At 39.4% G+C, this 14935-nt stretch overlaps 1 protein-coding gene across 1 annotated transcript; it reads left to right on the top strand.

Moving 5' to 3' along the window:
• Positions 1 to 1710: 1710 nt before the first annotated feature.
• On the top strand, positions 1711 to 2157 carry LOC127131381 (uncharacterized). The gene has a single exon (XM_051060309.1). It carries the CDS (start codon positions 1711 to 1713, stop codon positions 2155 to 2157), a length of 447 nt encoding a protein of 148 aa, XP_050916266.1.
• Positions 2158 to 14935: the final 12778 nt, after the last annotated feature.

Here is a 14935-nt window from a genome sequence, read left to right on the forward strand (position 1 = left end):
ATGCAAGCCTTCTCGCCATTGCTTCAACTTAGCAAGGAAGAATTTGAATGGGGGAAGGCTCAGAAAAATCTTTCGACAAAATCAACGAATACCTTAGTCATCCACCAATCTTGACACCACCTTGTAGGAATAAGAGTATGAGATTGTACATATCTGCATCTGACAAGACTTTGGGGAGCATGTTGGCTCAGGAGGATGATAATGGCGTCGAAAGAGCCATTTACTACCTCAATAGGGTCTTAAGTGATACAAAAATTAGGTATAGCATAGTTGAAAATTTGTGTTTATGCTTGTATTTTTCTTGTACGAAGTTGAAGCATTATATAAAACCTGTTGATGTTTATGTATCGTCTCACTTCGATGTTATTAAACACATGTTGTATAAGCCAATTTTGCACAGTCGAATTGAGAAATGGGCACTAACTTTAACTGAATATTCCTTAACCTATATTCCATTAAAATTTGCTAAGGGATAAGTGGTGGCATACTTTATAGTCGACCATTCCATAACTGAGAGTGCACTGGACTACATTAAATTAGAACCCTGGAAGTTATACTTCGATAGGTCTAGTCATAAAGATGGAACATGAATAGGAATTCTAATTGTTTCTCCTAATAAAATTCCAACAAAATTCAAGTATAAAGTGGAGGGCCTCTACTCGAACAATGAGGCTGAATATGAAGCTCTCATAGTCGGACTTGAGATATTGCTGGAATTGGGGGCAACTCGAGTTGAAATAATGGGTGACTCGGAGTTAGTGGTAAAACAGATTACAAAGGAGTACAAATGTGTTAAAGAGAATCTCATCATGTACTTCATAATAGTCAGTCGATTGTTGAAAAGATTCGAGGTGGCTAATATTCGACACATACCTCGATTGGAAAATCAGGTGGCCAATGACTTCACTCAAATTGCATTTGGGTATAAAATTTCGAAAGAGAAATTGCAAAAAGTAATTGAAGTCAGAGGAAGAGTTGTGTCAACCAGGTTAGCCCCATCAGACTTGGAGAAGACAAAGTTGGGATACACTGATAAAGAAAGCTTCGAAATATTAGCAATAGACAGCCTAACAGATGGAGATTAGAGGAAACCAATAGTGGAGTATTTATAGAATCCAACGACGTATACTGATCAAAAAACCAGGTATCGAGCTTTAAGTTATGTTCTTTTGGGGATGGAATTGTTCAAAAAGACTCCTGAGGGAGTTCAAAAATACTGATCGAAATAATAACCATTTCATCTTATGTCTTAGTGAATCATAGGCATATTTAGCCCTTTCGACTGTCCATAGTGGGGCATGCGGGGCACACCAAGTTGGCCATAAGATGAAATGGTTATTATTTCGCCAGGGTATGTATTGGCCCACCATGTTAAAATACTCTGTCGAATTTTCCAAAGGATGCCAAGAGTGTCAGGTACATGCAGGCATACAACATGTCCCTGCGAGCGAACTACACTCTATAGTCAAACCTTGGCCCTTTAGAGGTTGGGCTTTAGATTTGATTGGGGAAATTCGACCACCATCATCTAAGAATCAAAGGTATATCTTGGTTGGAATTATTTATTTTACAAAATGGATCGAAGATATACCTTTGCCAAATGTAGGCCAAGTAGATGTGATTAAATTCATCTAGAAGCATATCATTTACAAATTTGGGATCCCAAAGACCGTTACAACGGATCAAGGATCAGTGTTTATTGGTCAAAAGATGCAAGAATTTTCTAAGGAAATGGGTTTCAAATTGTTAACATCTACGCCATATTACGCTCAGGCCAATGGTCAGGTCAAAGTAGCAAATAAAGTGGTAATTGGTTTGATCAAGAAACATGTAGGGAAGAAACTTAGAAACTGGCACAAAACTTTAGATCAGATTTTATGGGTATGTCGGACTTCGCCCAAAGAAGCCACTAATTCGACCCCATTTCGACTGACCTTTGGTCATGATGCAGTCTTACTAGTAGAAGTTTACCTGCAATCAACAAGGATTCAGAGGCATCATGAAATTCCATCAGAATCATATTGGAACATGATGCTAGATGAGTTAGTCGATCTAGATGAAGAGAGACTAAAGGCCTTGGAATTATTGAAAAGGCAGAAGAACAGAGTAGAGAACTCTTATAATAAGAAGGTTAAAATTAAGGAATTTTTGCCTTAAGATTTGGTTTGGAAAGTTATCCTTCCAATGGATCGAAAGGATAGGGCCCTAGGGAAATGGTCTCCCAAATGGGAGGGCCCCTTTCAAATTTTACAAGTTTTCTCTAATGGTGCTTATGAGATTGAAGAACTTAGTCGAGACAACAGAATATTAAGAGTGAATGGAAAATATTTGAAAAAAATATAAGCTAGCGCTCCAAGAAATAAGAATAATAAACGAGCAATTGCATTAAAATAAGTATCTTCCAACATGGTAATGTAAAAATATTGCCAATATGGCTGGAATTCGTTACAAAGGCCCAAAGGGCTAATGGTCAATACAAGTAAAATCAAAAAGTCATTAAGAGGTAAATGATGACGAGGAGACCAAAGCTAAAATGGGAGGTGATTCTTCATATGGAGATATTTGGTCTTGGGAAGCTCCAAACATTTTTCACACATAGATCGTTTTGATCGAAGAGTCGTGAGCTATGTCTCTAGTTTGCACACTTTTTCGACAAACTTCAAGCCAAAATCTAACTCTTTAGCCATGGAAGCATCATCGAACTTTAAAAGCTCATCTTTGTGTTTCTTTGCTTCAGTTATCTTGGCCTAAAGTTCCCTTATTTGCGCTTCCCAAGAGGCAATATCGCGATCATGGGTTTTGATCTTGGCCTGGTTTTTCTTCTTCGTCTCCTTCAGTTCCAGCGCCCTGTTGGTCGATCACTAGCTGTGTCCCAAGCAGCAGCTTCAGCACCTGATTTTGGCTTGATTTATTTGGTAATTTCGGGAAGCAATTTATTGTCTTCGACAACCTATTCTATCATGGTACCCAATTCCAAGACGACATTGGCAATTTCAAGAGAAAAATCCAATAGATTAACTTGGATGAGGAGAGCCTTCAAAGATAGGGGGCAGAAGGATCAACCAACAAGAGTAGAAATAAGTCACCCTTAAAGATTTTCTCTTTAATTTTTTAGAGTGCCTCATTCACGGTTCTGCTCGAAGATTGATCCTCAGAGGCTGCAGAAGTACTGAGACTTTTTTCAGATGAGCTTTCTCTTCGAATCAGCATAGCCTTCAGATACTCAAGAGGTTGGCTTTGTTTCAGAGCTTCCAATTCCTCTGAAGAAAGAACCCTAGTCGCTCTTATCGAATCTCTAAAACCCTCAGGGATAATTTCAGGTGTGGGGGTTGTGGGAGTTTGGTCCTGAGGTTGTTCTTCTTGGTCCTCAAGCTCCTCATCATTAGCAGCATTATCAACATCGTCGAATATTGGTGGCTCTTTGAATTCTTCGTCTTCTCTCAGCTTCTTATCTTGGGCATCAACACCTCCCAAAGCAGTGGTATCTGCACCTTCGACGTTAGGTGAATCACCTTCAGAAACGTTGCCAAGTTGGACTTCTTCGTCCACCACCATGGCATCCCTGTTCGCCTCAACTTGGGTTTCTGGACACAAATCATCTTCGTGATCAGAGCCACTTGTGTGAGAGTGTTGAGTAGTGGTTTTTTGTGGCGAAGTCTCAAGCCTTTCAGCAACGGGTTGGTTGATCTCGCTCATTGAGCCTTTCTCTGATGAGGGTCGATAGGTGGGTTCGCCAACACTATTGAGAATATCTGGTGTAGAAGAAGATTTGCATGTTGTTCGAATGGCAGTGGCTACGCCATCCTGAAATCCAAAGGTTAAGAAAAAATAATAAGTTAGTCAAAGTATTAAAGGATAATAAATCGAAAGAAGCTAAGTCACGTGTGCTTCTACCTTGGTCCCTTCAACTCCGAGGCTGGAGTTGTCACTTTCGACTTGTGTCACTGCTATCCTCGACATATCTTCAGGAGTAGGCTCCAGGATAGAGAGGGCAACATGTTGCTTTATAACTATGAAATTTTTTTCCTGAGGCTGACTGAAGGTTTCGACAACCTTGGGTTGTTTCTTCCTCTTTCTAAGAGTAAGATCTAGGATGGGAGATAGATCCTCTTTGTCTAATTCTATTATCACAAGAGACGCCGCTGCTTTTGTTATGATTTTTGTAGGAGTCTGGGGAGGTTTTCGAGCACCCTGAGTACAAGATCGAAGTGTTAGAGATACCATTATACATAACAAAAAGTAATGGGTAGAGTAAAGGTGTACCTTAATGATCTTGTTGCCACCCTCAGTTTTTTCTTCGACCAACTTCTTGGTTGTTGGTTTCCTAGGTGGAACTCTGATAGCTAAAAGAAATAAAATGAAGCAGTTACTACAAGTCGAGAGTAAATATCCTAATAAGATATGTGATTCGAAAAGGTATTCCATCCCACACCTTCATATATATCTGATTCGATGCGAACATCTTCGATTCCTATATGAAGATGTCCTTTGAAACTGTCTAAAGTATGCTTAGTCGCAACCACTCGCTGGGTGTTTTTCTGTGACTGTTGTCAAAGGATTTTTATAGAATCCCCACATATGAACCAGTATGGGAATGGAGGGGCAAGGGCCACTCTAAAATTAGTGTTTGGCACTCGAGGAAACTTAAGAGGATGCATTTTGAAATCCATTTCGTAACATTTCTCAGGAGAACATATGAAGGGATTTTTAAACTCTTCATTTTCTTCGAGTTTTTTTCCTTTAGAGTGACAACTGCCTCACGAATGGTTCGACTAAGATCACCAGGCCTATAGGCAGTTTCAAAGTAATTTTAGAATGCCTGAATTTCTTTGATGTGTGTGTAAGTACCTTTGGTTTTTTCTTGCACAAAGAGGAAAGCTTTAGTAATATGCTAAGTAAAGGTGGAAACATCATAGAATTCTTCAGCATAGTATTTCGACCACCATTCTCAAATTCTGAAGTACAGAGGAAGCATGGCTCAAATTCAACTGGAGCAAGGTGTGTTCTACCAGTATATCGAGCTATATGTTTGACAACAGTGGTTTCGTTGTGGATTGCATTGTAAAGAAGGAGGTTGATTTTCTTGTCATAAAGACACTTTGGGAGAGCCTGAACTAATCCAAACTGTCGAGCCACAAGGTTAGGTTGATAAGTAATTAAGGTAACCTTTGTCTTCGACGGGTATAACCTAAGGGTTATAAGTTTTGGGGGTTAAAAAGGCTTCCCAAAGCAGAAGAGATTATGTCTCTTGTTTTTTGGCAAGAGAAGGAAAGGGTCTTCTGAACTATACTGGACCATATTCTCTAGCTGCAACGGGGGCCATGTTCGACGTGAACTCATAGCGTCTTCCAAACATCAAAATGTAGCTCATGAATGTAGTTCGAAGGGCTTGTCCTTCATCATTTGGCGTCAGCTGAGCCAATCGAACTCCTTCAACCCTTCTATTCTTCACTTCTTCAGAATCTTCATCGACAAGGCCTTTGTTAGGAAGGCTTGCCATGAAGGTGGCATTTAACTAGAGTTGTAATAGCCAGAAAGCCCCAGAAAGGAGGAAATTTCCTTTCTCTCCCAGATTCTTGAGTTAAGTAATGCCATTGCTTAAGGATTCATAAAGGCTGGCTAAGATCATTTCGCTCAAGCAAACATCGTGACCATCGTGTAGTTGGTTCACCAGAGTAAGATACTTCTTGGCGATCTGTAGTGACTTCGAGCAGAAAATGAAATGGGATAACCATAAAGCCATGAAGGAAATATGTTCCACGTCAGAGACGGTTTCGATGTCCTTGTCATGATAATGGGCTATGTGGGTTGAATAAGCAGCTCTAGAAGTGGAGAAGGAAATGGAATCCTCAGAGTCTATCTCTGGGTCGTAAGTATGTCCAGTTGGTTTTAGCCCTGTGATAGCGGCTACGTCAAAGAGGGTGGGGGTAAACATTCCACAAGGAAGATGGAAAGTGTAGTGGGTGATATCCCAGAAGAATAAGGAAGAGACTAATAAGGATGAACTATACTCTAATCCTACCTTCGACAGCATGATTAAATCATAAATCCCCATGTCTTTCCAGGTTTGAGCTTTGGCTTTCTCTATTTTGTTTAGCCAGTTTATATAATCAGTTGGATCTTTAAATGAAGGAGTTGCACGAAAAATCCTAAAACCATTATTCATGAACCTAAGGTTTATAGGTTCATTTGTTGATGATTGAGGTTCCTTAGTGGTGTTAGCCCTAGGTTTTTTGGACTGTCCTATGGGTTGACATTTGTGGTAAGAGGGGAAGAAATCCCTAAGTTTGTTAGGGTCAGTATTTAAATCAGGAAAAGGTCCAAGCAAAGCATTAGTTTTTCCAGAAACAATAATAGGAATAAGTACCTGGGATTCATAGATTTTTCGTTGTTCTTTAGTCTTGAGTTCAGGAATGTATTGTTGGTTGCCTCTTATTATTGGACCAGTGAGCATGGCGAAGGGAGGAAGATCTGAGATATATTTTGGAGCATTCGTAGATTTGACAGAAGCCTTAGCAGCTTTGGTGGTTTCTTTGGAGGCTTTGCTTGAAGTAGCCATTGTTGTTGAGAGTTTGAAGAAAGTCTGAGTTTTGTTATGAGTTTGTTTTTGGAGGAAGATGAAAAGATGAAATGCTTAAGGTTTTTGTAAAGCGTAAAAAAGGGAAATTAGGAAGAAGTGCGCCTTTTATAAGTTCTTCTGGAAGAGAAACGATTCAAATCAGCACTAATGGTTGACAAGTGAGTGGGGCACGTGTCTCTCCAGGATTACATAGTGAAACGGTAATAATTAATGCCTAATCCCACGACCTCCTAGAGTCTAGGAAATGTGACGATTAAAAAAGATTTGGGTATGGACGGAAAATACATGTTAGGAGAAGGATAATGATGGTGCTGATGTCATGAGCCAGCTGGAGGAAACTGAAAGGTTTTGTAATGTTGGGTGTTGGTAACATGCAACAATTGCTCAAGGCGTTGAACCATACTCTCAAAAAATGACTTTTTCTTCGTAAGTTCGAAATTAAATTTTTAGGGGGCAATTTGATAGCTCTCAATTTTGACGCCGATATAAATTAAGAGAGTAAAGTTTCCTATTGTAGCGGGGTATTCGTTACCATTAGAGATATTGACTAAATCCAAGGTAAATCATACAAGTCGAGTCGCCACCGCACTTCTATTTATCCAAAGGAATGGTTAGAAAGCGAACAAAAACCTAAAAGTTTTATCGAATAAAAAACTAGTAAAAATGTCAGAGATCTGGGTAAGGGGGTTGGTTATGCAATGGGAAGGTATTAGGCACCCAAAGCATCCTAGGTACTCCTAGGGAGTCCTTTTCACATTTGTTGCAAAGGCTGTTTTTTTTTTTTTTGAAAATTTATTTGTGCAAACATGATTGAAGGGATGAGAAAAGCGTGTATGTTTATCTAATGTACTACTTACTAAAAGAAGGGTCAAAAGAAAATGACTCGCACGGACGTCGCATCCACTGCATACGTATCTCATATGAATCTGAGAATTAGAGTCTTCGTAGCTCGGCTACCTATGGGTTAAAGAGGAGTGTGATCACTAAGACATCGCGTCTTATGCCTACGTATCTCATCTGGGATGAAAATCAGAGCAAAACGTAGTTCGACCACCTATGGGGTAAGGGTTGTGTTTTGGGGTGAACGACGTTACTACGCAATCTACCGGATGCTCGACCTTTGGAGACTTACTCGCCTGTAGTAGAAGGAGATAATGTGTTCTTAGGAGAAGAAAAATCAATGAGTTTGGGGTGTTTAGGGACGCTCATGCAAAAAGGCAGTCCTAGATAAAGGAACCGCGCTACCTTAAATGACATGCCACGAGAGGCTATACGAAACCTAAGAAATCGGTAACATGCGGGAAAAGTAAAGGGATCGAGAGATCTACCGTACGGATAAAGATATGAAGTAATAGCAATTAGATAAATAAGAAACCCAAAGACTCTTCCAAGCTAAACACCATCAAAGAAAGCGAGTCAGTACAGGTAATCGGAATAAACCTCCAGGTGGTATCCCACAAATAAAGCGGAACACCAGGCAAGCCATCTCTGCAAGAGTTGATCGCGACTTTATGAGTCGAATTTCGGGTACAAACTGCAAGTGCACAGTTCTATCGCGTAGTTTTAAAAGATATCGATCCCACAGGGACTTATGAATCGATATACCGTTATCTAATGTTACTTCGTAAAGCTAAGGCAGATAATGTTTGATTGTTTGGGGAAAAGCTAAAACTAAAAATAGAATCTAAATTAAATATCAAATAAATGGATATCGGTATGTAGTTCGTCGTAATTAGGGAATCAATTCTTTGTTGGTTTCTCGGTTTTAAAATAAATCATTTCAGTTGACTATATTGATTAAAAGTTCTATCTCAAACTCTCGCTCTGTTGAATAAACCATGATTTTATGTTAACGTAGCTGTCACTTATAATTAAGTCAAAAACCATTTTTTGAAAGCAATAAAGTCCGTAGAAACTCTTTTTAAGAAAACACTAACCGTTTAAACACCCTTATCTCAAACTCTCGCTCTGTTGATTTAGGTTATATAATTAAATTCGAATGCTTAACTCTCGTCCTCACATTCAATCTTTAAAAATACTTTTTGGAAAAGATTAGAATTTAATTAACTCTAAAAATTGCTCTCGCCCTGATCTAGAATTAATGTCCAATTTACACTGTCCAGTTAAAACCTCAAACTTTCGCTCTATTGATTTTAACCTCTTTATGTCCTTTACTCTCGTATAAAAACTTTGTTATTAAACCTGTAAACTGAGACCGTAAAAAGAGTGATTTTAATTTTAAATTTAATTAAACCGACTTAGTTTTGATCCCTTATTCCGCTTACTTTACATACCGATATCTAGGCGAATTAGCCAGACATGCTAAACGAACTTAAATAATTATCATGCATAAACAGACTCATCTCAAGCAAATAATATAAATAAATAATAAAACAAAGCATTAAACAATAATTAAAGAACCTGAATAATTTAAACAGTAGTCTTGAACACTCCACCACAAGCCGGTAGGATTTGCTCTTGAATTCTTCAATCGAACAAAAAATTAAAACGAAGGAATAAAAAACTATATTCTAACGTAAGGTTAGATCTGGTAAAAAGGTACACAATAGTTTCCGGTGTGGAAACTATTATGTGAAAATTAATTAAGTGCTAGAGAGGAAAATAGAGTTGCAAGATAAAACAATAAAAATTGCAAAAGCGGTATGTAAAAGGTATGCTTAAACTGCAGAAGAAAAGAAAATTGGAAACTGCCGAAATCTGGAAAAAGCGTGTAAACGTGGAAGCGTGGAACCTCTGCAGGGTTTGCAAAGTTGCTATTTATATTGATGCTTTCCGTAACGGTTTTCAAAGCAGTCCGCATCAAGGAGTCTTCACGTAACGAATGCATCGCCGTGAAAATAGGATTCAGCGTGTAAACGTGGACTCTCAACGTCTCTGAAGGCAGAAATGTAGGGGGATGGTGTGACGTCCGTCATACCATGTGTGACGCTCGTCACATAAGTGTATGCAGCGTGACGTTCGTCACAACATCCGTGGCGGTCGTCACAGGCACGACGCCTGTGTCTTCTTTGGGCTGGGCTTGGCTTTTGCTATTTGTTTCTTTTCATTCCTTTTTGCACCTCCTTTTCTTCCTTTTTTTACTTGTGCTTCAAATAAGACACCTGAGGCAAATAGAAAGGAAATACCGCGTAATATCTAATAAAATGCAGTAAATTGAAATAAATAATAATATAATTTAATTGAATTAAGTCCTAAAATATGATATAATTTCATGTTATCAAACTCCCCCATACTTAGATCTTTGCTTGTCCTCAAGCAAAATTCAGTATAGAACTTGTTTTAAAAGTTTTAGCCAGATGAAATTTCGAAACACACATCAATTCGTACTAGGTTGCATGTAAACCTTGTTTAGAAGTAACTTGAGTTTAATCTTGACATCAACAACCACCGTCACAACCTCAGATAACCTCACCTTATGCAAACCAGTTTGAGTAATGCCATTATAGCTATCCTAGTTCCTTTACTCTTATTTCACCCGTTTTCATTCTAGCGAAATCACATTAAGCCCTTTATCTTTTCGCGCACATAGTGGAGTAACCGGTTAGTGATTCTGATCCCCTTTTAGCTAGAAGTTCTGGTACATAAGTCGGATAACTTCGTTATTCAGTCCATTGCAAATTGCGGGGGATCGGACCGTAGTCCGCCCTACCAAGTTCAGTACCAGATACCTGCTGAACCAACTCATAATGGATCTTTCATCTTATGCTTTTGTATGATCTGCAACCTTTAGATTAAATGATCTGGTAAAGATCACCTAACTTAATTAGTGCATTTCCTGATATATATATTTTTTTATGTTACTTTGGGAATCCTTCACTTATATTCATCGGCCCTCCACGTAGTTTGCTATTGAGATGATGCTGACTTCTTGTATAAACTACTCGGGGTTACTATAAAACTAAAAGTTCACGGGATTGGTATAATAGGTACTTATTCTGATCTAACATGTTGAGGTTCTTAGAGCGTTGTTATGGTAATAATTTTTGTCTTGATTTCACTCAAGTTTTATAAAATAAGCGACCTTTATACTTACTGAGTGTGTTGAATTTTTGTTATGGCTCAAGAAAATTGAGGGGAATAGATAATAAGAATTTTTCACACTAGGGACTTGACTTAAAATAAATATATATTATAATAAATTTTTTTTTTTCATAATAAGAAAGGGAAATAACAATGAAAGGGAAAATAACATACTTGAAAAGGGAAGGTTGAAAGAACAAGGTTTTCCCCCCCACACTTAAATGAAACATTGTCCCCAATGTTTCAAAGAAAACAAAAGAAAATGAATAGAAAAATGAAAGAAAAAGTCAATGCTGCCTTCCGCCTCGTGTTCTTGGACCTGGTGATCGTTGATGTACCTCTAAGTTGTCAAACCGGCTAAGCAACTCAGTGAACCGCTGATCAGTAATGGTATTCCTCGCTTCCTGTTGTTCTTGCATTTGGCGCATTAGTTGCATCATTTCGAGATTCTGTGCTTGCATACCATCAATTGCATCCATGATGTCGTCGTTGGTTGCAGGCCTTCGTCGTCGACGACGTGAGGATGGGCCAGCTGCAACAACGGAGTGGTTGAGCGGGACAGATTGTTGTGTAGGAGTAGGATCACCTTGTTCCATGTCTTCAAACTCGTCTGCGGGCGGGTTTGCTTGTGAAGGCTCGGTGGCTTCGGGAGCATTTAGATCATAGAGGTGGCGGTTGGGGTTTGTGACATCTGTTAGGGCCATGTTGGGTAGAACAACACTTGGAATAGCCTGGTTGTTCACCATAAGATAATATCCTCCGCCTACTCTGTTCTTAATCAGGCGGCTGGATCGACAGTAGCTGATGTCCATAAATAGGGGAGGTAGAGATTCTAAGGTTTGGAGTCGGTCCCCTAAGTTTAAGCCTAGTGCTATGGTGGTGATTAATCCGCCAATTACAAAGGGTTGACGGCCTCTAGCACATAAGGTGCGGATATGATGAAATAGGAAGGAGGCGGCGTTTACCTTAGCTTGCGGTTCGAAGACGCATTCGAGGAAGAAGAGTTCCTTTGCGTTGACCTTGCTATTATTTGGTCTACCAAAAACTGTGTTCTGTAAGATGCGGATAAAATATCGGATGGTTGGATTATGTATGTGGGAAAGAAGGAGTTCTTCCCAGTTGTAGGCATCTAGACCGGATATTTTCTTAAAGAGGGTGAAAACGGCAACTGTGTTCCAGTTTAGGTCGGGAGGGATTCTGGGGTAGACTTGGCCTTCTGTGGAGAATTGTAGCATGGTACTCAACTGGTTTTGGGTTAAGGAGTACTCGGTGTTGAACATACGGAAGGTTGCGGTACCGGTTAAGAATTCGTCTTCACCGGCGGGAGTGGTGTATGCGTATGAACTTAAAAATTCTAAGGTTAGGGAGGGGTAAGTGGGTTGATTATGCGTGCATAGAAAGGTTAGTCGGCTTGACGGAGCATCCATTCGATACCTTGGAGTAATCCTAATTGTTGTAAACAAGTAAAATCAGGATACCTGGTGGAGGCGACGCCTCGCTGTTGGAAACGCTCGTATTGCTCCCTTTGATAATTTTCATCTTCGGTTCGGAAGATGATATTTCCGAAATTCTGGTTACCCGCCATACTGATGGATGAACTGAAAGAGGTAAATTGGAAAGAAGAGAAAAGTGTTTGATAGAAGAAAGTGGTTTGTGGTGAATGAAGGAAGGTTTGGTGGGTATTTATAGGAAAAATTTTGGAAGTTGGAAAAATAGGTGGTTGAAAAGTGAATAATTGTGGGTAAATGTGAATAAATGGGGAAGGTAAAAAGTTGAAGGGGTGTAACGTTCGTCTCCAACGGCTCCTTAACGTTCACCTAGTCTGAAGGGCGTTACGCTCGTTACAGGTGCATGACGGGCGTCACAGGTACTTAGCGTGACGTCCGTGACAGGATGTGTGACGCTCGTCACACTGTCGGTTTGGCATGGTTTCAACTAGCGTCCTTCAGAGTGGCTGGTAAGTTATTATATATTATTAATTTTTGTTTGTTATGCTACTGATTGATTTATTCTGCAATTTAATTTCTCCTGCATGCTTATTCTACTTTGTATAATAGTGCATATATAACTCAATAAGCCATAGGTAGCAACAGTAGAGAACATAATAGCTATTGCATAATAAAATTAAATAAATAGCTTCAATAAAATGATTATAATGTAATATTGGAAAGAAAAACAAAAAATGCGAAAGGGAAACAAATGCGAACATGAATTCAAATAACATTAATGAATAATCTAACTTAAAACTAAATAACTAAGAAAAATAATTTCTATCCATCTGCACGATCTCTGGCCGGAGGAGCAAAAGAGTTAACACGGTATAGCAACTCGTGAAACTGATTTGTCATACTGCTCATGTATCCTAGAACTTCGTGTCTCATTTCAGTAAACTCTTCTCTGAGGGCGTCTTGTTCTGACATCAAAGCTTCAATGGCGGTGTTATAATCAGTTCCGGGCATATGATGTCGGAGGTTGGATATTGCTGATTCTTCGGTCTGAACAGGCTGAGGAGGAGGGTCAATATCATAATAGCCAGATGGTGTCTGAGGGTCAGATTCAGCATAAGGGATCTGGTCATCACAAATCTCATAGTCCTGGATGGATTCAGTGGATCTAGCTGGAGAGGGTGTCGCGTTCAGATTGTAGAGCCAGTTACTGCGGTTATGAACATTAGTCCTGGGATTGGGTAAGGTGAATAGGCAAAGAACTTGGTTATTAATTATAAGCTCGAACTCGTCAGACCCTTGGTTTGCTATAAACATGGCATTGAAGAGGAAGGGTATACTCATAGTAGTAATGCCACAAAAGGGGCTTAAGTTAAGCATAGGCTGACGTAATCCGAGTGCATTACCAATCATGGATATCAAACCGCCTACTCTAATAGGTGCTCGCTCATCTTGGATAAGGTGGTCTAAATTTGCTAGCATAAAGGTGGCACCGTTTACTGGACGGTTCTGGGAAGCACAGAATATGATGAAGAGTTCATCACGTGAAACTGAAGTGCTGTATGGCTTCTGTCCAAATAAGGTGTGGGTCAGGATCCTATGGAAGTAGCGGAAGGCCGGGTTATGTATGTTTCCAGAGAGAAACTCATGTTCCTCGGGATCGTCATTTCCAGTCAAGCTACCCCAAAAGTGTTCGAGTTCTCTATATTCAAAAAGTTCTTCCTGGCTCACTGTGAATGTATCAAGGGAGGTAGGGAAACCCAAAAGGTTGGTAAAGTCTCTAATATTAAATTGGTACTCCATGTTGAACATTCTGAACTGGATAAAACCTCTGTTAATTCCTTTCCCATGGCTGGGTAAATAGATTAGGGAGCTAAGGAATTCTAGTGTTAGTCTCCGGTACGTGACGAAATGTCGTAGGATAGGAGATGTTTCCCACCCTATCTGATTCAGCAAAAACAGGACACTTTCTCTTAGTCCAAGGGCGGTCATAGCCCAGTCATCAGCATATAAACTAGGTAGCATCTCTCTCGTGGCTAGTTCTTCAAATTTTAGTTTGTGAGCCATTCCTCTGAATTTGATACCCATACGGTCAATTTGTCCCATCTGGTTGGTGTTAGCTAGAGAAAACAAAACATGAGTTTTAGTCAGGATTTGGCCAAATGCCGAAAGAAGAGAAAAGTTTTTAATAAATTAATATAAATTAAGAATGAATACTAAACAGAAATTAAAAGAATGATTAAGGAAGAAATAGAAAAATAATAATAGAATAAGGAAATAATAAAATATTTGTGGGTTGTCTCCCACTAAGCGCTTTGTTTAATGTTGCAAGCTCGACATAAAAACAATCAATTATAATCTATAATTTCTGGAGGCATTTCGTCTAAGTGCATGACTTGCGAATCTTCATTGTTTTCTGCATAGTGATAATGTTTTAGACATTGCCCGTTTACGGTAAATGGTTCCATAGATTTGCCTTTAATTTCTACTGCTCCACTGGGAAAGATGTTAGTGATATGAAAAGGACCTGACCATCTGGATCGTAGTTTTCCCGGAAATAACTTTAGCCTAGAGTTAAATAAAAGGACTGCATCGCCTTGCTGGAAGATTTTCCTTGATATACGCTTGTCATGCCATTGTTTTGTTCTTTCTTTGTAGATTCTGGCATTTTCATAGGCGTCTCTTCTGAGTTCCTCTAATTCGTTTATGTCAAGGATTCTCTTTTCACCGGCGGCCTTATAGTTTAGGTTCAGATTTCTAATAGCCCAATAAGCTTTATGTTCTAATTCTACCGGGAGGTGGCAGGATTTTCCATAAATGAGCTTAAATGGGGTCGTCCCTATGGGGGTTTTATAAGCAGTTCGATACG

This window comes from Lathyrus oleraceus, chromosome 3, assembly GCF_024323335.1.
Source record: "Lathyrus oleraceus cultivar Zhongwan6 chromosome 3, CAAS_Psat_ZW6_1.0, whole genome shotgun sequence".
Taxonomy (NCBI): domain Eukaryota; kingdom Viridiplantae; phylum Streptophyta; class Magnoliopsida; order Fabales; family Fabaceae; genus Lathyrus; species Lathyrus oleraceus.